Below are 24,532 nucleotides of genomic sequence, written 5' to 3'. Positions count from 1 at the left end.
TTTTCAGCTCTATGTGCCTTTTGTAAGGGAGAAATCACGTCATATTCTTCTCCAATTTCTGGTACATAGCTTGGGAAACAGAGCACCTGACACACAATATATTCAAAAGAGGTAGAGTGAATTGATGGATGGATGACTACACTTACAGCTGGCTGACCCATCACACTCAATGTTCCCTACTTTGGTGCAAAGATACCAAGGGATATACCTCCTATATGTCAAGGGGTATTATAAAGTTTTCAAACAATAATTTTGATATACAATTTTCCCTCAGTATCAGCAGGGAATTGCTTCCAGGATCCCTGTGGATACCAAAATCTGTGGATGCTCAGGTCTTTGATATAAAGTGGCTTAGCATTTGCACATCACTATACACTTTAAATCCTATCTAGATTACTTATAATACCAAATACATTGCAAATGCTATGTAAATGGTTGTTACACTGGATTGTTTAGGAAATAACAACAAGAAAAAAGTCAGTACTCATCAGTACAGATGAAATTTTCAAATATTTTTGACCCGTGGTTGTTTGATTCCACAGATATGGAGAGCCAACTGTATCTTAAATACTAATGAACTATTGGACTTTTTAAAAAAGATGTATAAAAAATTAGGATGTTCTAAGCCAAAGTTTTGGAATTATGTTCCCAATCATAAATCCAATCCCTATCATAAATAAGTTACATAAACCTATGTATCCCTTCCCACCCATTATTCTCTTCCAGTTTTCTCTTTCAATATATAGATTGGGAATTATCTCACTATCTTTAAATTCTAAGACGTACTGTGTTTATTCTGTGTTGTAAAATAACTTAGGTTGTCAATTTTGTAGTTTTCTTTAATGACCTTGTGGACAGGGGTTAGTAGTTCAGTAACACCCACTCTTCATTTAATCAGCCAACATTTACTCTATGCCAGGCCTGAAGCTAGGTTTTGAGGACATAAAGATGAAAGTGAATGAACAGGACAAGAAGCTCTTTATTTAATGGAGGAGAAAGAGGTGCAATCAGATGATTTACTCACAACCTGGGAAGTACTAGGACTGTAGGGGAGAGCACAAAGGAAGAAACAAACATGGGGAGCTGAGAAAGGAACTTCCTGATTAGTCGGGGTTACTATTTTGGTTTCATCTCCCTATGCACCTTTACAAGGGGAGAGGGATGGAAACAAAAAGAGGCCTCAGCATGTCTACAATTTCTTTCTCTGAGGCTGTGGTTCTTGGCAGGGTTGGTACTGCCCCCTAGGGGGAGGCTTTAAAAACTGCTGAGGCGAGGGACATTTGTGTTTCCTGGTGGTTGTGGGAGCACTTATTGGTACTTTAGTGGACAGCCACCAGAGCTGCCAGATGTCCTATAATGTTCGGGAAAGTACTTCACAATGAATAATTGTCCTGCTGTTTCACATGCTTTCCAAATATTCCACTGGACATTTATGGAAGAGAAAGCTCTGTTTATAATTTCCCAAGCCCAGAACTTAACTTTGTTTTACACATAAACACATAGGAATCGTTCAAGGCTTTTAATATACTCTGAATTTTCTAGGAAGCTCACTACCCTGCATATCAAGAAATGGCCATATTTTGTGCTGTTTTCCAGAACTTTACCAAGAAAATCCATTTTGGATACCACGTCACTGACAGCACCACCACACCTTTATGGGAGTTTGCATTAGTAGCTGTCATCTTCTCAGTGATGGCAAGTGTCTGTGTCCGCATTTTATTACATCTTTTAGTATAGTTATGCTCAGGCTTTTAAACATATTATTTTATTATACATTCCTTATTGTTTATTTTTTTCCTTTAAATGGTATGTAAGTTATGTATAGGTAGGTTATATTACTTACTAATTTCATTTTAGGATTAGAAAGGGAGCATTACAAAATACAGTTGGCTGTCTGTATCCATGGGTTTAGCATCTGTGGCTTCAACCAACCATGGATCAAAAATATTTTTAAAAAATTGTGTCTATACTGAACATGCATGGGCTTTATTTTTTCTTGTTATTATTCTCTAGGACTGAGAGAGTTGAGAATTACTACAATTAAATTTTCTAAAATTTTGAGATAAACCTCATTCTAATGAGAAGGAACCTAAGAGGCTGGGGAAGTGTCCACATAGACCATGTTCTTACGTATATTCAGCTATGAAGGAGCACTTTATGTTGCTCCCAGATTGGCAGGGCTGTCTAGCTAGAGGACACGTGTTCCTGCATAGATATCAATAAAGGGCCCATGTTCATCTGTAGCAGGTGGAAGAAAAAAGTTATAACCCTTCTTTGGACTAACTGTCTTCATTTCTTGCAGATTATTCTCAGGGAGTTGAAAATGAAGTACTCTGCTTTGTTTTTTGCTTTCAAACACCTGTCTGCATTAATTTTTCCTGGTGCCTCTCTAAACAGATAAGTTGCTCCTGAACTACATAGATAAATTTGAAGAAATGCCTGTGGATTAACACGTTAGAAGAAAGCCATCATCCCTATAATGACTGTTCCTGTTCTCTTCCTAGCTACAGACTATTAACGTTATACTTAGCATTTCTTCCTTTCTGCCTTGGACCAGAGTTCTTTGATACATGTCTGTCACTGTCATTTGTTACTCATCTGCTTGCTCAGGCAACAAACATTTAATGAGTACCCACCATGTGCCATGTGGTGCATTCACCGCTAGCAGAACAAGACTAATAAGTTTCAACTTTTGCCCTCAATGAGTTCTGAGAGGTGGGGAAAAAAGGCAAATAAACAATCAGAGTGCCAGGTAATATACTATTTTAGAAGGGCATATAAAGATGTAGAAAGTGATACAATTGAAGATCTCAGTACCTAACATGGAATCTTACACATAGTAAGTGATTAATCAGAGATGTTTCAAAGTTATTTAAATTGTTCCAAGGCTGAAAACTGGGCAGATAAATTGAAGAATTAAAATGGAGAGATAAGGCTCCAGCCAGCAAGATGACCAACATTCTGAAGGGAGTGGGATATTCCAAGGGCACAGGGACAAATGAATAATTTTTCCTTGAGCCATTGTTTCTCTAGCAATTGCCCTGTACTAGACACTGTACTATCTGCTGAGAATATAAAGCTCACAAAATCCCTTCTTTTTCTTTCAAGAAATTTAGTCCCTAGTTGTACCAAAATTGTTTTCAAAACTGGGAATACATAGCCATATTGGCTGATGGAATTGCATTTGATGGAGGAACTAATGTTACACAAAGTCCCAGGCTCAGAGTAGGGACGGAGTCATTAGGGAGGAGGCTGACCCAGGTGAGCCAGATTGTAAAGAGGGTTCTGTGTTAGCAGCATAAGGGCTATGGGTTACAAGAGATCAGGAATGAGCCAGGAGTCGACAGAGGGGCCGATGGGTCAGAACACAGGATGTGACTCCAAACGCTGAGGCAACAGCATTTGAGGAAGCAACTCCTTCAGCACTTCCACGGAGAAACTGGAGCTCGATGAGGAGCAAAGGGAGTTTCAGGCAAGGCTTGGGGCTCTCTAAAAACATCAAACTGAAAGCATATCATGACAAAACGAGTAGTGAAGAGCCCAATAATTAACCATCAGGAAAGAGAAGCTTCTGGAGGGTTATGAACTAAATTCCTTCATGTGTCTATTTTTAAGTTTTTGTGAGCCTGATGTGTGTACACTAGATGCTCCTAGAATGATGATTCTTAGAAAACACAAATTTCAGTGTGTCTGGCTGCTAAAGAACAGTAACCAGCTGATTTTCTTGTCTCCCCCTTCTCTTACTAATTAGGAGTTGGCTGAATGGTCGGTACAAACTATCCCACTGTCCATCCATTCATCCATCCACTCAATAAATACTTATTACCAGCTATTAGGTGAAGGAGCATCTTGGGTGATGGGAGGAAAAGATAAATAGACCTGATACCTGTCCTTGAGGGGTCAGTGTCAGGAGGCCAGTCTCCGCTTGGGAGAACAAAAGTGCAAAACACATCAATTTCAACAACAGAATCTAGACTTTTTCTTTGTCAATACATTTAAATGGGTATGCAGACAATAATTAATAAAGTGTGCCTGCACAACTGTTACCAAGGAAATATTTAACTCAGTTCCTTGATGCTACCATCTCTGTGCAGTTGAGCCAGGTTGGCATTCTCACTGCTCATGAGGAAAAAGGGACAATGAAATACTCTAGTTCTTCATATGCCAAGATGAAAATCATCAATCTCAATCACCGTGAAAGATGAAACTACTTTTGGAAAAAGAGTAGTGAACTCTATCAGTCTTTCTAAGGCAATGCAATCTTTAAGATGATACAGAGAGGGCAGAAACAGCGGAGAAGTTCAGAAGAATTGATATGGGCAAAAGGGAAATGATGAAATTTGTCCATCAATTTTATAGGGAGCTAAAAATAAGGCAGACATATATTAAGGCCAAATGACTACAGTGTTTTTGAAAAGTATGTAATGTAAAGTATGAAATGTATGTAATGTATAGGTGCTAAATACAAGTATGTAATTTATTTGCTTTTCATATATAAATGTCTTCATCTAACATATAAATATCTTATATTTAAATAAGTTTATCTATTCTTCAAATTAATCTATAAAAATGAAGTTTTAAATTTCTTCCTCTCTTTCTCCCACACCCCCAAACTTTAACCTTTCAACTAATATTTATATGTCAAATCTTTCACATTTCTAGCATTTATCAATTGTATTTCCAGTTCCCAGAAGTAAAACTTTAAAATTTTTAACCACTAAAACCTGTATTTATATGAGTTTATATTCCAAATAAGTCTTTAGTATTAAGCACATCTTCTGTGGAATAGCTTATAATGTTACACCCAAAGCTTTGTAGAGATTAGGTATCCAATATTTGCTTATTGATTTTGTCTACAGAATCTTTTTTCTGTCTGTCTGGCCAAATATCTGAGGTTTTGCTGCTTTGTAATCCCCAAACTGGGTAATATGTATCTCTGTAACTGTCATATAGGAGGCACTTGGTAAATATCTGCTAAATTAAGAGACAGTGAAGGAGAATTTGGGGTAATTGGGAGACCATGCATAGAGTGATGGAGAATCCAGATTCTGAAGCCAGACTGGCTGGCTTTCATTCCTGGACCTGTCACTTGTTGGCAATAAGATCTTGGACAAGTTACTTAACTTCTTTGTATCTGTTTTCTCATCAATAAAATGGGTATAATCATATTACCTTACCCCACAGGACTGTTGCCTGGATAGACTAATTTAAAGGTGTGTGAGGCCCTTAGAACAAACTAATCTATATCTGTATTAGCTGTTACCATGGCCACCATCATTGTCATTACTATTCTGGAAGGCTAAGGGTTAGGAAAGGAAGGCATTCACACAATGAGATTTGAAGAGAACACAGATGTTCTACAGAGAAGAAATTAAAGACATATGGGTTTCTCTCTAATGTCCAGGTTTCTTATTCATGCATTTCTTAGACTATTCCTAGGAAGAAGAAAAGACCATAGATGGCTTTGGTGATCCTAGTAAACTGCTACCTTCCTCCACCCCAACTTTTTGCTTCGTTAAATCCTGTTCATCCTTCAAGTCTCAGGTTAGGCATCTTTTCTTCTAAGAAGGCTTCTTGACACCCAAAGATAGTATTAGGTGCCAAGGTGATGTGCTCTCATAGCCTCTGCTGTGGCTTCTGACACATTTTTATGGTTAACTTGATGCTAGTTTGTATTCCCAACTGGGGAATTCCAGTTTGTTCTCTGGATACCCCAACTCTTAGTTCAGTGCATAGAGGCATAGAGAAAATGACATAGAGGAATGATGCATGAAGATTTATTTAAAGTTTTGGAGATAAGGCACTGTGCAATGCAGAATATCAAGTCACCAACCCTGCTTAACCAACAGTCTATCATATCTGCTCAATCCTACCTTCCTAGCTCAATCCACCCAAAGCTATGGTTGGGACATTTTCATGTATAAAAAAACAAAGAGGAGAACCACAAACATATGTATATTTGTTTATAAAGGATATACATACTATTAGTGTATCGATATTATATCCATTATAAATATACACAAAAATAGAAATTTCAAAAGGAGAAAATTAATGCACACGCGCGCACACACTCACACACACACACACCCATGTATATACTTCCTGATGCAGCATAAGATAAGTTCGGCAATGACAATTACATTTTGTTTGCTTGAGCATGCGTTATTTAGTATTATCTTCAATCCGTTGTTTCTTGGCAGGAAACCTTTAAATCTCTTGTCCATTTTCTGGGGATTAGTTTAGTTAGAACTCAAAAATAAAATCTGTATATCACCTTAACAGGTACTTGAAACTAAGCACACGAGGGGCAGCCTTTTGTTGAGTGGGTTTTCTGCTGTTGCTTCAGTGTACCTGGAATACTGCATGCGACACTGCACCACCCGACAAGAGAATCAAGTCAAGACACCAGAGTCAATCCATTATCACTGTTGTGGCCCCTAAACCACGGGTAATGTGACCCTTTTAAAATATGTACTGCTTGTCTGCTCACTTAGATAGAAAGCCCAAGACCTCACAATGACACACACAGGCTTCCTATGATGCACCCCCCATTACTTCTCTGCTCCTTGCTCCCTTGTATCACACAGACCTTTCCTAAATGACTTCTGTGGACATAAAGAAGAACTCACTGGCCTTCTCACTAAGGCCTGAAGAACTTACAGTGGATGAAAGAAGATGCATTTGCTATAGATAAATACAGGGAAGAGTTTCCCTGTGAGGTAGTCAACTGTGTTCCAAAGCTTGCCACAACTAGACAGATTTCCTTCTGAGTAGCTCAGCTAGCAGAGGAAGCCTGCCCCAAGCCCATACTTCTGCAATGCAGGACCACCAAAACTTTTCTGTTGAATGGATGTTTATTTCCGGGATTTACAACAAATGCCTGGTTTCATTTAAACAAAAAAGCACCTTTTTATTATTTAACTTTCTAGATAAGCCTTTGGAAACAATGGATGTAGGAAAGATTATTTGCAATACCCATATTTGATGCATCATCTTCACAACCACACAGTTCAACATGAAATTTAAATTCAGCCAATAATTCCAAGGTGACAGTTTTATCTACAAAGCCTCCATTTCTATTTCAACCAATTTATTTAATGGAACAATTTAGAGTACTTGTTTAAACAGACCCAAGTAAATTTTTTTTAAAAAAGTAAAGGGAAATAACTTTCAAATTCATTTTAATAATAGAAACCATTGCTGTTCTTAAAGCATTGAATCTGAGGCTCAAATGTGTTAATTATACAATTTCTTAATAAAGAGATTCAAGGAAGATAGCACCATAATCACTGTAAAAATATTAACTCAGATAAAATCTACCATTGTCCTATAAAACACCCACACACGAATATTAAGACCTCACATAAAATACACGCTATGAAATGTAACCAGTGAAAACACTGAAAAAGTAAATAAGATACAAAATTATAGAGTTCAACACACATTGTGCTTTAACTCTCACTTCATTTGATTTACATTGCTTTCTAGATGCTTCTCATGCAAATAGTTCCAGAAACCTGGTGATTTTCTTCATTATGAAGGCTGACATGGCAATGATTGAATCCTCTGCATTTTCTTCAGTAATAGAAAGTCTGATTTATGAGAGAAGGATGAATATATAAGAAAATCACTCAATAAATTATTCAATTTTTAGATCAAGCTGATTCAGGGCAAATGTCCTTCATGCTGGCAGTATGGAGAATATAACTTACTGGATAAGAGCACAGTGTTTAAGAGAATACCTGGGTTTGTTTCCCTGCTTTTAGTAATTTTGTGACTGTAGGCAAGACACATAACCCAGTCTATTCATTTTGAAAAGTTAAATAATAATGGGAAGTATGTCTCATAGTACCAGATGCACATGACTGGTGGCATTTAAGAGAGCAGATGTAGTGATGGACTTACTTTTTAAATTTATTTTAGCACTTTATTTTTATGTATATGAGGAAGATATAAAATTAATATGTCAAATAAAAAATTGTAAGAGGTAATTTCTCAGAACAAACCTAGGTAGAACCATGGGAATCTCTCCTTATGAGAGAATAGTTCTTGTCAGTTGTACTTTGAAACTTCATTTCCATGAACATTTAAAAAACTGTGAAGTCGTGTACACAAAGGGTCCAAACTTTGGAAGCAAAGTCTTAGGGGTTATGTGGATTATGTGAGAACCTAAAAGTGAGACGACATTCATGAAGTACTTAGCTTGGTGCTGGAGTGCATTAAGTACTCAATAATGGTTGCTGTTATTGTTTTTTCCTTATGACCTATTATTACCATACCACCAAAATGCTGATAAACCATATATACTCTGCCCTAGAATAAAAGAAGCTTCTGAGTATCTATGTATAACAAAACAATCATCTTTACTTTCTAAATGATTTACAAGTAAGATGTATCACTAAAAACCCAAGAAACAAAAAGTAAACTAGGAAAAGGTGGGGTGGGGGTGGCTCACGGAGGACAAATGAACGAGGACCTGATAAAATTAAGCAACACATACCATTTATCATAAGAATGTTTGGTAAAATGATATATGTTGCAATGACACTTGGGCTAAGTAAATTTGCCCATGAAATTTGAGGAATTCTCTCCCCCAGAGAATAGCACCTACAAACATCTCCTTAAACTTTGTCTTAGGACATGTGAAACAAAGAAAATAGCTTTTTGTTTTTGTTTTTGTTTTTTAAAATCCCATCAAGTAATATAGTACACACCACTGTAATGAACATCTACAAACTTTTCCTGTAATTTTACTAAGTTTTTCTGAATAGTTTAAGAAAATAAGTCTTTGGGGAGTTTCAAGATGGCGGCGGCTGCGGCGGCTGGCGCGGAGTAGCTGAGGTGGATAAGGTGGCCACTGGGCCTCAGGCAGCCGGGAAACTTGTGGACCTTCCTCTGGCCATCTCTTAAGGGAGGACTGCTGCTGCTGGCCGGTCGTGGGGGCTCAACGCCACTTTGCCCCCGGCAGGAGAGGCTGCCTCATTTACCGGCAACAGCTTTGAAGTATGGAGCAGGAAAAGAACTGATTCTTAGCTGCAAAAGCGAGTCTTGAAACAGGGAACACGGCGCCAGGGCTGCTGTGGATGCAGCCAGGATCCCGGAGGCTGGGGCCGCACTGAAGGCGGCCAGCTGCCCTATTCAGGATTCGAGGTTTCAGGCCGGCATTAAAGAAGATTCCTGGGAGCGCCCGAGCGGCGCCGCGACTGAACAGCCCGAGGCGGCAGCACCGAGAACACGGAAGGCAACAAACCAGAGACAGAGAGCGAACACCCGACCTGGCACAGCACTGTGAGTGATCCCTGGCACAGCTCTGTTCGGGGGGTGGTTGCCCACCCGGCTCCCGCCTGCACCACCAGGCCACTCACTGCCCCAGTGCTGCCTCCATTTTCCCAGGTGCGGGCAGCTCCGCCCTGATCGGCCATCACTGAGCCCATTTGCTTGGCCTGGCGCGGGGCTTTCCGGACCCTGCGGGCCGGCCTCCTCTCCCACTCCCTCGGTTCTCTGGCGGGGCTGGGGGTGTGGGGCGTCCCGACCAGTGTTGGGAGGGCTAGGAAATACGGGCGGGCCGACTGTCACTCCACCACACCCTGGACTCCGGCCCGGTAAACTTCCTGTTACTGGGAGGCAGATACCATCTCTGCGACCACCAGTTTGGAAAAAAGCCTAACGAATTTCTGGTTGGGAATAGTGTGGTAGGAGAGTTCCCAGGTCCGCTAGAACCTGCCGGAGAGCAGGCTGCAGGCGGGCACTAGACTCGGTTTATACCGGGGGGATACAAAGGTGAACAAGACCCGAGAAAGATCTACACAGTGCTACAAAGGCACCCAGAGAGACCGGTCGTCTGTGCCTAGCAGAAACCTGGTAGACTTCCTGGGCGAGGCGGTGCTGAGCAGGGTCTTGAAGGCCCAGCTGATAGACGAGGGGTGCAGAAGACACACCCCAGCCCAGCACAGTGTGCACAGAGGGGGGAGACGTGCGGCCAGGGAGGCGGAGACTCGACAGAAACCACACACCCGGTGGGGTCGCCACTGCATGATCTAACAGCCTGGGCCAGAGCACACGGAACGGGGAGAAGTCCTGCACAGGAAGTGAAAGCTCAACAGAGATCACACACCCTGTGGTGCGTGATCCACCAGCCCAGCAGAGTAAAAGCTGACCAGAAAGGTGGATCCCCGGAGAAGCCCAAGACCCGAGGCAACCACACACACAAGACACTAGAGGCCAACTGAGCAGTCACGGCGGGAGCCATACCAAATTGGCAACCACAGCAACATCCTAGTTAGTCATTAGTCTCAAACCGGTGGACTGTGAAACCCCCTGCCACAATGAATAAACACCAAAAAAAAGACACCAGAAATACAAAAAATCAAGAAAGTACACCACCAAAAGTTAATAAATCTCATACTCTAGATCCTATAGAACAAGAAGCCCTTGAAATAACTGACAAGGAATTTAGAGTGATAATTCTAAGGAAACTGAATGAGATACAAGAAAACTCAGCTAGACATCATGATGAAATGAGGAAAAGTATACAGGATCTGAAAGAGGAAATATACAAGGAAATCAATGTCCTGAAAAAAAATGTAGCAGAACTTGCTGAACTGAAGAAGTTATTCAGCGAAATAAAAAACACAACGGAGAGTTTAACCAGCAGGCTTGTCGAAGTTGAAGAGAGAACCTCTGAACTTGAAGATGGGCTGTTTGAAATAACACAAGCAGACAAAAAGAAAGAAAAAAGAATCAAGGACATGGAAGAAAATCTGAGAGAGATATCAGACAACCTCAAGCGCTCAAATATCCGAGTCATGGGTATTCCAGAAGGGGAGGAAAATGGAGATTCCATTGAAAACATATTCAACAAAATAGTGGCAGAAAACTTCCCAGGTATAGGAAAAATCACAGATCTTCAGATCCAGGAAGCTCAACGATCTCCAAATGTATTCAACCCAAAAAGGCCTTCTCCAAGACATATCATAGTCAAATTGGCAAAACTCAGAGACAAAGAGAGAATCTTAAAAGCTGCAAGAGAGAAGCGTCAAATCACCTATAAGGGAGCCCCAATCAGGTTAACATCAGACTTTTCATCACAAACCCTAAAAGCTAGAAAGGAATGGGATGATATTTTCAAAATACTAAAAGACAAAGATTGCCAGCCAAGAATACTCTACCCTGCAAGGCTATCCTTCCGAAATGAGGGGCAAATAGTATATTTCTCAGACAAACAAAAACTGCGGGAGTTCACTACCACAAGACCACCCTTACAAGAAATCCTCAAGGGAGTACTGGGTTTGGTTCCTGAAAAATAACTACCACTGCCATAAAAACCTAAGAAAAATCTAAACCCGCTAGTACAATAAAAATGGCATTCATGAAGAGAAAACAAGCTAACAAAAACACTATCTACAACCTAAGGAACCAACAAACAAAGAAACCAAACAGTAAATCAGAAAGCAAGGAACAAAAGACACCTAAGACAACCAAACAACCAATAAAATGCTAGGAATAAATCAACACCTTTCAATAACAACTCTTAATGTTAAAGGCTTAAATTCCCCAATTAAAAGACACAGACTGGCTGACTGGATCAAAAAGCAGGACCCAACTATATGCTGCCTACAAGAGACCCACCTCACCCATAAAGATTCACACAGACTAAGAGTGAAAGGATGGAAAAAGATTTACCATGCAAACAGAAAAGAAAAACGAGCTGGAGTGGCTATTCTTATATCTGACAAAATAGACTTTAAACTAAAAACCATAAAAAGAGACAATGAGGGACACTACTTAATGATAAAAGGACTGATCCATCAAGAAGACATAACAATCATAAATATGTACGCACCCAATGTTGGAGCAGCCAGATTTATAAAACAAACTCTATTAGACCTAAAGAAGGAAATAGACACTAATACCATAATAGCAGGGGACCTGAACACTCCACTGTCAATATTAGACAGATCATCTAGGCAAAGAATCAGTAGAGAAACACAAGATCTAAACAAGACTCTAGACCAATTGGAATTGGCAGATATCTACAGAACATTCCACCCAACAACCTCAGAATATTCATTCTTCTCATCAGCACATGGATCATTCTCCAGGATAGATCACATATTAGGTCACAAATCAAGTCTCAATAAATTCAAAAAAATTGGAATTATCCCATGTATCTTCTCAGACCACAATGGATTAAAACTAGAAATTAATAACAAACAAAACTCTGGAAACTATACAAACACATGGAAATTAAACAGCATTCTACTTAATGACATATGGGTCCAAGAAGAAATCAAGCAGGAAATCAAAAAGTTTATTGAAACTAATGAAAACAATGATACATCATACCAAAACCTGTGGGATACTGCAAAAGCAGTATTGAGGGGAAAATTTATTGCATTAAATGCTCACTTCAGAAGAATGGAAAGATGGCAAGTGAACAACCTAACACTTCACCTTAAAGAACTAGAAAAACAAGAACAATCCAATCCTAAAGTTAGCAGACGGAAAGAAATCATTAAGATCAGAGCAGAACTGAATGAAATGGAAAACCAAAAAACAATTCAAAAGATCAACGAATCAAAAAGTTGGTTTTTTGAAAAGATAAATAAAATTGACAAACCATTAGCATGGCTAACAAAAAAAAGAAGAGAGAAGACTCAAATAACCAAAATTAGAAATGAAAAAGGCGATATTACAACTGATTCATCTGAAATACAAGGAATCATTCGAGACTACTATAAACAACTATATGCCAACAAATTTGAAAATCTGGAGGAAATGGATAAATTTCTGGACACACACAAGCTCCCAAAACTGAACCGTGAAGACGTAGAAAATTTGAACAGACCAATAACAATAAAGGAGATTGAAGCTGTTATCAGAAGGCTCCCAACAAAGAAAAGCCCAGGACCAGATGGATTCACAGCAGAATTTTACCAAACATTCAAAGAGGTATTGACACCGATTCTTTACAAACTATTCCAAAAGATTGAAACGGATGCAAATCTCCCAAACTCATTCTATGAAGCAAACATCATCCTGATACCAAAACCAGGTAAAGATATAACCAAAAAAGAAAACTACAGGCCGATATCCTTGATGAATATAGATGCAAAAATCCTCACTAAAATACTAGCAAACAGAATACAGCAACACATACGAAAAATTATTCATCACGATCAAGTGGGATTCATCCCAGGGATGCAAGGTTGGTTCAACATACGCAAATCAATAAATGTGATACACCATATTAATAAACTCAAACACAAGGACCATATGATCATCTCTATAGATGCTGAAAAAGCATTTGATAAAGTTCAGCACTCATTCATGACAAAGACCCTCTATAAGTTAGGTATAGAGGGAAAGTATCTCAACATAATTAAAGCCATATATGACAAACCCACTGCCAATATCATCCTGAATGGGGAAAAGCTGAAAGCTTTTCCTTTAAGAACAGGCACTAGACAAGGATGCCCACTCTCACCACTTCTATTCAACATAGTGTTGGAAGTACTAGCCAGAGCAATCAGAGAAGAGAAGGAAATAAAGGGCATCCAGATTGGAAAAGATGAAGTCAAACTGTCCCTGTTTGCAGATGACATGATCCTATATATCGGACAGCCTAAAACCTCTACAAAAAAACTGTTGGAATTGATAAATGATTTCAGCACAGTAGCAGGATACAAAATCAACACACAAAAATCAGTAGCATTTCTTTTCTCCAATAGTGAACATGCAGAACGAGAAATCAAGAAAGCCTGCCCATTTACAATAGCCACCAAAAAAATAAAATACTTAGGAATTGAGTTAACCAAGGAGGTGAAAAATCTCTATAATGAGAACTACAAACCACTGCTGAGAGAAATTAGAGAGGATACAAGAAGATGGAAAGATATTCCATGCTCTTGGATTGGAAGAATCAACATAGTGAAAATGTCCATACTACCCAAAGTGATATACAAATTCAATGCAATCCCCATCAAAATTCCAAAGACATTTTTCTCAGAAATGGAAAAAACTATTCAGACATTTATATGGAACAATAAAAGACCACGAATAGCCAAAGCAATGCTCAGCAAAAAAAATAAAGCTGGAGGCATAACACTACCTGACTTTAAGCTATACTACAAAGCTATAATAACCAAAACAGTATGGTACTGGCATAAAAACAGACACACTGACCAATGGAATAGAATAGAGAATCCAGAAATCAACCCACACACTTACTGCCATCTGATCTTTGACAAAGGCACCAAGCCTATTCAGTGGCGAAGGGACTGCCTCTTCAGCAAGTGGTGCTGGGATAACTGGATATCAATATGCAGGAGAATGAAACTAGATCCACACCTCTCACCGTATACTAAAATCAACTCAAAATGGATTAAGGATTTAAATATACACCCTGAGACAATAAAACTTCTTAAAGAAAACATAGGAGAAACACTTCAGGAAATAGGACTGGGCACAGACTTCATGAATACGACCCCAAAAGCACGGGCAACCAAAGGAAAAATAAACAAATGGGATTATATCAAACTAAAAAGCTTCTGCACAGCAAAAGAAACAATTAAAAGAGTTAAAAGACAACCAACAGAGTGGGAGAAAATATTTGCAAAATATACATCTGACAAAGGATTAATATCCAGAATATATAAGGAACTCAAACAACTTTACAAGAAGAAAACAAGCAACCCAATTAAAAAATGGGCAAAAGAGCTAAGTAGGCATTTCTCTAAGGAAGATATCCAAATGGCCAACAGACATATGAAAAAATGCTCAACATCACTCAGCATCCGGGAAATGCAAATCAAAACCACATTGAGATACCATCTAACCCCAGTTAGGATGGCTAAAATCCAAAAGACTATGAACGATAAATGCTGGCGAGGCTGCGGAGAAAAAGGAACTCTCATACATTGTTGGTGGGACTGCAAAATGGTGCAGCCTCTATGGAAAATGGTATGGAGGTTCCTTAAACAATTGCAAATAGATCTACCATACGACCCAGCCATCCCACTGTTGGGAATATACCCAGAGGAATGGAAATCATCAAGTCGAAGGTATACCTGTTCCCCAATGTTCATCGCAGCACTCTTTACAATAGCCAAGAGTTGGAACCAGCCCAAATGCCCATCATCAGATGAGTGGATACGGAAAATGTGGTACATCTACACAATGGAATACTACTCAGCTATAAAAACGAATGAAATACTGCCATTTGCAACAACATGGATGGACCTTGAGAGAATTATATTAAGTGAAACAAGTCAGGCACAGAAAGAGAAATACCACATGTTCTCACTTATTGGAGGGAGCTAAAAATTAATATATAAATTCACACACACACATACACACACACACACAAACCGGGGGGGGGGGGAAGAAGATATAACAACCACAATTATTTGAAGTTGATACAACAAGCAAACAGAAAGGACATTGTCGGGGGGGAAGGGGGGAGGGAGAAGGGAGGGAGGTTTTGGTGATGGGAAGAAATAATCAGCTACAATGTATATCGACAAAATAAAATTTAAAAAAAAAAAATAAATAAAGAGCTAGAAAAGAAATGAGAAAAAAAAAAAAAAAGAAAAAAGAAAATAAGTCTTTTCCTAAGGGGATAAAGGGAAATATTAATATTTAATAAAATATTGCTTGGATATTTTCCTCTTCTATGCATGTTATGTGCTTCCTATTTAATTGCAATCACAATTAATATTTTTCTGCAGGTAGTATTTCTCAAGAAAATATATGCTCAGCATTGTGTGAATATGTTATTCTTCTTTTAAATAAAATATTCTAAATTTCATCCACCAACATATAAAGTAGCTTTAATATTTTGGTGTTCCAATTTCTATCACAAATTAACCCTATATTTTCTTTTACCATAGGCAAAGAAAGAATCATTCAATAATGGACCAAAAGATAGTTAATTCCAAACTTAAAATCCAAATATCTTTACTCACAATAAGACTAAACTCTATAGTAGCAGCAGCTCTTATGCCTGAGAAAGAACTGGGGACAGAACTGGGCCCAATCTGAACTTTAAAGTAAGTCATGTGACAGCAAAAAACATCTAAATTTTTACATTGATAGCTTACCAAGAATTTCTTATCCAGAAAAGACCAATGAATAAGGTTGACTCTCAAGATCAGGGATAAGGCTCAGAAATGCCACCTAATGAGAGTTAACATATGATAAATGACACTAGCTATCTTCGGAGAATTGGAAGAAATCTACCAATTACACTATGGATCACTCTCCATATAAATCAAGAATTCAAATGTAGTCACTGAAAATTAATTTAGAAGGAATTATCCACTTCTTGCTTGAAAGGTGTAATACAACTATGATTATGTAGTAAAAAATAAAGGTAAATTTACCATATAATTAAAGCTAATTTCTGGAAAACAAACAAACATGCAAACAAACCAATGACTTGCAATAGCATCTAGCTTTATCAAATTCTTTACTGAATTAACCACCAACAGTGACTGTCCTGGCATTAGGAAATGTTCTACCTATTTTGATCACTGGACTTCACTGAATACATCTCTTCATCTCTTACTACATAACACACTCCAGTCAGTAATCTCATAAAAATAATGAGAAGAAATAATAATAATACATTTTCAAGAAGGACACCTGTTCGAAGAGTTAACATTTTAAACATAGCAACATTTATCTGAGTCCCAAATACATAAAAAGAAAATCCCTTTGTGAGAACTGAACAGGCACCTGACAATTTAACAACCCAGAATAATATGTAAATTTTTAACATGTTTTCCTGACAAAAAGATGAATTTAGTTACACTATAAATTAATCTATTCATGAAAACTTTACTAATAAAGTTGAAATTAAATGTGCCGTTACATTTCTTTTAGTGTTTTTATTTCTCTTTTAAAGTCACAGCTAAAAGGCTAAAAAAATCAGGTAACATTTTACAGCATAAATTTAGTTTCACTTGCTAGCCATAAACCATAAACATTATCATCATGAAGTTACAATGATGAAGTTTGTTATAAAACCAAATGGTCCAGCTATAAAACCAGTATAATTTTCTGTATGATATTTCTTATTCCCAGAAAAGAAAAATTGGCACATGACTACTATGAAGGTACAAAATAAAAACAAATTTAGGACCCATTATTATTAGGGTGTTCTTGTAATACATGCCATGAAGGTATTACTGTTAATCCTGTTTTCATTTTTAATCTCTTAGCTTCAAAACATAGTTATAATATAAACTTTTTTCTAGAAAATATTTACGATTATAATAGAATCAAGAAGTTCTTTAAAAACTTGACAGTTGTTAAGAGGAAATTGATAGCAAAATAGGTCAGAAACAGGGCACTTGGCTTGGTTCTCACAGAAATGATATATTGTGAACTCATATTCTCAACACGTTCCAAGCAGTAGAAAAGTTCTGTTGAAAAAGCATGCCAATAAATTTTGTACTTACTTTGCAGAGGTAAAGTGATTCTAATACACTGTAACTCTTGTTCCTTGGCCCACTCCATCTTTGGCAGGATCTGCATCATCTCACAGTGACCATTCTCTGTCATGGACACTGGTTGACTATTGATTGGTATCTTTCTCAAAGTCTTCATGTGCTGTTGAACTTCCGCCAAGAGAACAGCTTGTATTGCTTCAGTTACCTGTAAAGTTTTTTTCATGAATTATTCTTAGAATTATTACAAATGCTTGGGGGGTCTTGCAAAATATCCAAAGCCTGGCATTTTGATTTGAACAGCTTTTCCATAAATGATAAAGCTCTGTTCCACTAAAACTAGCCTCTAAAACAATTAAAATGTGGACAGTGAGAACTGGCACTCAAACTTTCACACTGTTCTTTTGAAAATGCAAGAGGTTCTAAAAGGATACTTGAGAGGAGTTTTCAATTCTTTCTCCTAACTAAGTTATTTTCATTTTTACCATAAGATAAAAAAATAATTTGAATATAACATTTTGCTTTTAAAGACAAGACATAGTTCCTCAAACTATATCTAGCTCTAAAGCACTATTTAGCTCAAAATACTAAATTTAAACTACATTTAATAAAGAAGGTTAAAGAAAGGATGTTAATAATAAATCTCACTAAACTGTGTGTGCATATGTGGTTTTATATGGATTAAAATGCCATAAGGTACCCTTTCTGATTGTTGTGCATACCCAGTCAAGGACCTGTGGTTGGTGGTGGAAGGGTGAATGCTTGTCACAGAGCACCTAATCAAATACCTTCATTTTTAGAATGAAGAAACTGGGGCATGACATCCCAAGGTTACACAGAGTTGGTGGACAGGACTTCCGACCCCTGATTCTATGTCCTTTATAGTACATGTCTTCCCAAGATTCTGTACCCATACTTCTCAGTGCAATGCTAGTAACAGTTTGCCTAGGCCTCTTCCTGGCAAGAGATGAAGCCAGCTCCAGTAATTAGGTAGAGCCCAGGGAAAGCCACGGGCTGAACCAGGGAGAGAAAAGGAAGGACACCAATGCTCTAAGCAGATTTGGGACACCTTCTCATTATCCTTCTCTGGCTGACAGTTAAACCTTTCATAAAGCCACATCCAAGTGCCTGCTCCTTTTCCCCTCAGAAGCCTGCCCTCTGTCAAGATGACCCACGTTCCACAACCATCACTGCCCCCTCTCCATTATATCCAGTCTATCCTCAAGGATGCCTAGAATTAGGGATTTGGGACAACACCAACGGAGAATGGTAATCTAGAGATGCCGTGGCCCAAAACAGAACATGTATTCATCTGAACATTTATTCAGTCTCTTTTATGTGTCATGTGAGACCTTTAGGCTCCAGGAAAACCCAGAAAGCCTATGCTGATGGTAGATCTACAGGGGCAAAAGGAGCTGGGCCCCTGACTTTCAAATATAGGAAGCTTCCCAAGAGAACGAGAACAGCTTCCTGATTGCTGATTATCCCCTATCCTCATCCAGCTCACATTAGAATGGTTGATTAGGGAGTGAAAAAAAGGCTAACGGATGGTATGATTTTCCTGTTGCGCACCATGTTTACTAACATGCAGTACTGCGAACCACGGTACAAGCAAATAATGCTTACAGATGAATACTGTGTGATGAGATATTCAGCATTGTAATATCTATTATGTATCATGACTCTAACATAAAGTTCTGCATATCATGATGCTGGTGAATCATGCCTATTAATATCTACCATGTGATGAGACATATAATATAAACCACTGTATATGGTATTTACTAATATATACTACTATACATGACGATATTGGTAAACCATGCTGATTTACATATACCACATGATGGGATATATCGTATTAATTACTCATGATGAACTATTTTATAACACTGAATTTATTTCATTTTAATATTGTCATACGTGTTATCTGACAGCACTGATTCCAAGATGTGGATATTGTAGTAAAAAGAACTCTGGGCCAGAAGTGAGAAAGCTTGAGTTTCCATTCTAACTAGGACAGTTACTATAAATGCAACCTTAGGCAAGTCACAAACTTCTCTGAAACTTCATGTCCTCACATATAAAACAGTCCGTGATACTGAGAGAGGTTAGGATGACAGCTTTCAATAACAGAACACTGTGTGGAAATTGCTCTGTCCGTATCTATCAATCAAGGAGGATGCTGGAGGATATCCTTAGATTCACAATGTATCCAGAGTATGGCATATCCCTCGAATGGGCAGTTTGGCCATTTGGCATCCTTGGGCCATGACTGTCCCTCACACTAGGATCATGATTCTCACCTCTGAGGAGCACACATAAAATGTCGTCCATCCCACTGGATAGAATATCCTATAACAACTTTCATCATCATTCTTTCTTAAAAGTATACAGTGATTTATGCAATTTCATTTAACATTTCTAATTATTGGGTTTACATGTCATGAATTCACATTTTTTTAACGGTTGACTTTTTTTTTTTTTTACCTAGGTGTCACTGCAAATGCATATTACACGAATAGTCAATATTAGTATCATTTAAAAACATGGGGAACAGAAATAATAGTGGAATAAAATATATTAACCATAATAAGTAGGATACTCAGAGCCACAAAAGTTAAAAGTGAATACTGAATGGCACATACCCAATTACAAACAAACTCAAAATATATACTTTAGGCTCAGTGTGAAAGCAAAGTCAGCATTGCTCCCATCCAGAGGGAAAGGCTATGTCTTATAAGCATGTAATAACATTATGACAGTATCTCATATACACTAGGTGCTAAATAAATGCTAATGGAATTGAAATAGATTCTGCACACTTTAAAAGTATAAACTGTGGAAAGTATAATTTATTGATAGTTTATAGCTATCAATACTTGAGTCTCTCCAGTACATAAATATAGTAGATAAATTATATAAATGTCAGTAGGGATAGAATTTTCTCCCAACAAAATATAAAATTTTTATATAGTATTTTATACAACTTTGTGATTTTAATAATGAGCTAGAATTGAGCACTACGGCTATAAAACTGTCTTCCACATGCACATAAATACATTTCTCGGAAAAGGTAGATATGCAAAGTATTGCACTTTTTTATGAGAGAATGTGTAGAGCTTCAAAATAAGGTTTACAAATCCATTGGCTGGTAACAGTCAGCCACAAATTTGGGCTGTAACCTTATAACTAGAAGTATTACTGTGCCATAGGCAAGCTAAAAAATTTTAATGGTATATCACTAACACCCTGGAACAGCAAAGTGCTGTAAAATACTATGAGATCATGAAGACTCACATGAACCCCTGTGTCCTGCTAGTTGTTCCAGTGTCCAGATTTTCTGTTATAAGCAAGCATTTCCCAACACTCTGGCTCATGCTAGCTTTTCATGTCTTTGCTGTGTGTCCTGGAAAAGCAACACTTCTCTCTGCCTGTTATGATTTCCGCTCTCGGTTGTTAGATTATAAAATCCAAAGAACTTTAGTGCAGTGCCAGAAACATGCAAATTAGCAACCCCCAAATTTTCTTGTTTTGTTTCCAGCATTTATTTTTATGTTGGCTGTTCATGTGTGAGAAGCAAAAGAGACAATCTCTGGACAAATTCATTTGTAAATTTAACTCACTCTCACCCCCTCCCTTAAAGGTAAACACTCAATTTTTGAAGTCAGAGTTTGCTCTGTTTTACAAAAGTATTCCATTACCACCTACTGCTCCTAAAGTACATAAAAAGTAAATTCAAGTTAACAGGATTCAACCAACGGCTCAAAAGAATAACTATAGTTTGAGGATTGGTTATTGAAGCATTAGAGGGATACTTGCAAGAATCTCTGTTGTTCTGAAGGGCCCAAGAATTCTCGTTCCCATTTTACATATGAGGAAGACAAAAAGTCAACAAGTTAAATCTATCTCCCAGAGTTATGCACCAGGCTACTGGCAGAGATGAAAGGAAAACTCTGAAGACTGGACTTGCTATAGAGTGGGTAGTAAGGGCTCTGGTAATATTTGTCTATTGCCAGAATTTCACATAGGAGTGCGAGGCAGAATCACAGAACCTTCAAGGTGTATTAGTCCAAACATACCCAAACCAGATTAAAATTTATTTAAAGGCCAAATGAACAACTACAAAAGATCTTTAGATTAGAGTAATTCAGGACAAATGTTCTGTTGAATCCCTTTCCTTGAGGATTTTTCTCCTCATTGAGGAATTCTTTGCCTTTAAGGGGAAAAAAATTCTCACTTTTAAAAGATAGGCTGTCCAGGGGGTGCCTGCTAATACGCTGGTAAAGCCATCTTGTACTAGTGTTTATTTTAATTATTACAGAGGCTATTTGCATAGCTATTCATTTATTCGTTAAATACATATTGACTGGCTGCTGTCACTACTGCTTTTCTGGGCATTGGTGAGTGAGACAGGGTGCCTGCTCTCAACTTGTTTATGCAAGGGACTTCAAAAAGTTCATGGGAAGATTTATATTATCTTTTAATTTCATTTTTCACAAACTTTTTATAGCAGTGAGAAGACAGAAAATGAGCAAGCGAAGTAGCAAATAATAAAATTTCCATTAAAAGCAATCACAAGAAAGAAATTAAAACCAGGTAATGTGATGGTGACTGGAGGTGTGGGGTGGGGGAGGGTGTGGTGGCAATCACATCAGTTGGAATAATCAGGGAAGACACCTAAGGAGATAGATTTTGAGTAACCTGTATGATAAATGGAGAAATGAGAATTCCAGCCTGAGAGAACGGTTAAGATCCTGAGGTGGAAATGAGCTTGGCATGTTCTGGAAATAAAAAAAGAAAGCCAGTGTGGTTACATCAGGGTAAGAACAGTTTGGGTGGGGGCAGGGAGGAGAAATGATGAGAGCTGAGGTTAGGCTGGTGCAAATCATGTGGAAACTTGTAGGCCAGGATAACAAGTTTCCATAGCCATTGCATTCCAACTGTGTATACTTGGTTTTAGGGTGTCAATCCCTAGAGTTTGATCTCAGTTAACTTTCTTTGTTTCCCTATAACCCAGAATATCATTCATAATTGGAGTTATTGTCATTCTCATCTTGCAAATTTGACATTTATCAAGCTCATGAAGAAATAGTTCCAATAAACAATCATCTAATCAATGCACAGATACTTATTGTACAATGTGCAAAGCTACCTGTAAGCTTTTAAGATCCAAGGAAGCCCTAAAAGAGGAAGAAAGACTTAAATTGGACACTGTAGAAACCAGTTCTCTAAATCAACTCACAGATGTGATGCTCTCAGGATAGAAAAATGATTTCTAATTTCACATAACCAGAAAGCCAAGCATAGTACCTTAATGTAATGGCCATTTCGAAATCAAATATTAGATGATTCTGCCTCAAACCGAAACTCCCATGGTCAAGAAGTTACCCTTCACAGAATGAACCTCCCTCCCTTTGCCCCCTCCATTCACACTCCCTGCCTTAATGCACCCTTGCTTAAGTTATTTTCCAGTTTTTCCCTCTTCTCTGTCTCTGCATCAGGCCTGTTACATGGAATGTCCTAGGAGGCTACTTTGTGAGGAAAAGGATAACTACTTACTTGTACTTTCAAGTAAAGGCAGGTATCAGTGAAACACAGAAGCAAGAAACTCTTCTCATAACTTCAAGATCATGAACTGTACGTCATACCTGCACTGACTGGTCTCTCCAACAGGAAATCAGCCTCAAAAGTGAAAGGTCAGCCTCAGGTATATGGGGGTCAATCTTACCTAGAAATACACAGAACACATTTGTATCTTGAGAGTATTCAAAATGGATGTAGTTCAGTAGCCCTAAACCCTGGCTGCACATTAGAATCACTTGGGAGGCTTTTTTTCTTTTTTGCAAACATCAATGCACAGGTTTTAGTCTTCCAGAGATTCTGATTCAATAGGTCCTGGGATGGGAATGGGGCAAGTATGAATACTTCATAAAAGTACCTCAGATGATTTTTGTGTACAGCCAGAGTCAAGAATCATTTATATATACATTTATATGTTTTTGTAACAATCATGCTAAATATTCACATCAAATCATTTTTATACCTTAAACTCATCTTTGTATCTTTTTGCCAACCCAGGACAGACCACAAAGTTTTACAATTCCTTTCTCATACAAATAGTTCCTGAAATTCTACCCTGCCATGAATAAGTACCTATCACACATAAAATAAAATTAAAAAACTTCCTTTGATTTTTCCTTCCCCAGCTGTCTGATCAATAGGTATAGTATTAACGTTTTAATGTGACTCATTTTGTTATGCATTGTTTCTTTTATGTTTGCCCTCTTGAATGTCCTTTCTATCTCTGTGCCTTAATGTTCAGTGTGAAATTTTTAAGCTAGGGCTTGGTCTATTTAAATTGATCTATAGAGTGTTCAGCAGCTCCTTACACAAAAAAAGCACTTAATAAGTGCCTTTTTATTAATGAAAATGTACGCATAATCATCCAAATGAAAAATCAATGAATTAAGGCTTTCTGATGGCTAAAGCATATGATCTGGGTTCCAGATCCCAGGAGTGAGAGAGGGAAAAATGACAGGAACTTGTGCTAGTGGGAAAACTGTTACTATGATCATCTATTTAAATCAACGTATTAATATATATTTGACATCCCGGTATGAACTATTCAAATTAGCATTCGTCTAATATGCTTTTCATTGAATCACTGTTTTATATATTTATGTTTTAAATATCTATCTATCTATCTATCTATCTATCTATCTATCTATCTATCTATCTATCTATCTATATAACATTAGTATCCAAGGAAAATGGGACAGAAGGTATTGGATATAATGAAAATTGAAAACAGGAAAGAATACATAAAAAACTTTTCAACAATTATTATCATTATTTTTTACTGATGAAGCATATAATGTGAATTTAAAATGATCAAGAATAGTACATAAAAAATGTAAGTATGAGAGCACTATGATTTTGAAGTCATATTTTCCATTTCTTGAGCACAGCAGGTAAGTGAAAATTTCCTTTTGATCTTTTTCCTTTCTCCCTCTCTCATTTTGTTGACCTTGTGATTCAACCATCAAAGCTAAGTACTGGTCTCAACCATAACTACTTAC

The 24,532-nt window shown here is 37.8% G+C and overlaps 1 protein-coding gene across 1 annotated transcript in view; it reads right to left on the bottom strand.

The window, feature by feature from the left end:
- The window catches only part of WDR72 (WD repeat domain 72), a 196,335-nt gene that overhangs the window by 60,800 nt on the left and 111,003 nt on the right, over positions 1-24,532 (bottom strand). Inside the window, exons 16-17 of the mRNA XM_063091708.1 lie at positions 23,102-23,181; positions 17,463-17,658 (exon numbers count right to left, since the gene is read on the bottom strand). Coding sequence (XP_062947778.1) covers positions 17,463-17,658; positions 23,102-23,181 — 276 coding nt within the window. The remainder of the gene's footprint in view (positions 1-17,462; positions 17,659-23,101; positions 23,182-24,532) is intronic.

Source organism: Cynocephalus volans, chromosome 3 (assembly GCF_027409185.1).
Source record: "Cynocephalus volans isolate mCynVol1 chromosome 3, mCynVol1.pri, whole genome shotgun sequence".
NCBI classification, from domain to species: domain Eukaryota; kingdom Metazoa; phylum Chordata; class Mammalia; order Dermoptera; family Cynocephalidae; genus Cynocephalus; species Cynocephalus volans.
This window is presented reverse-complemented; position numbering and strand designations above follow the sequence as displayed.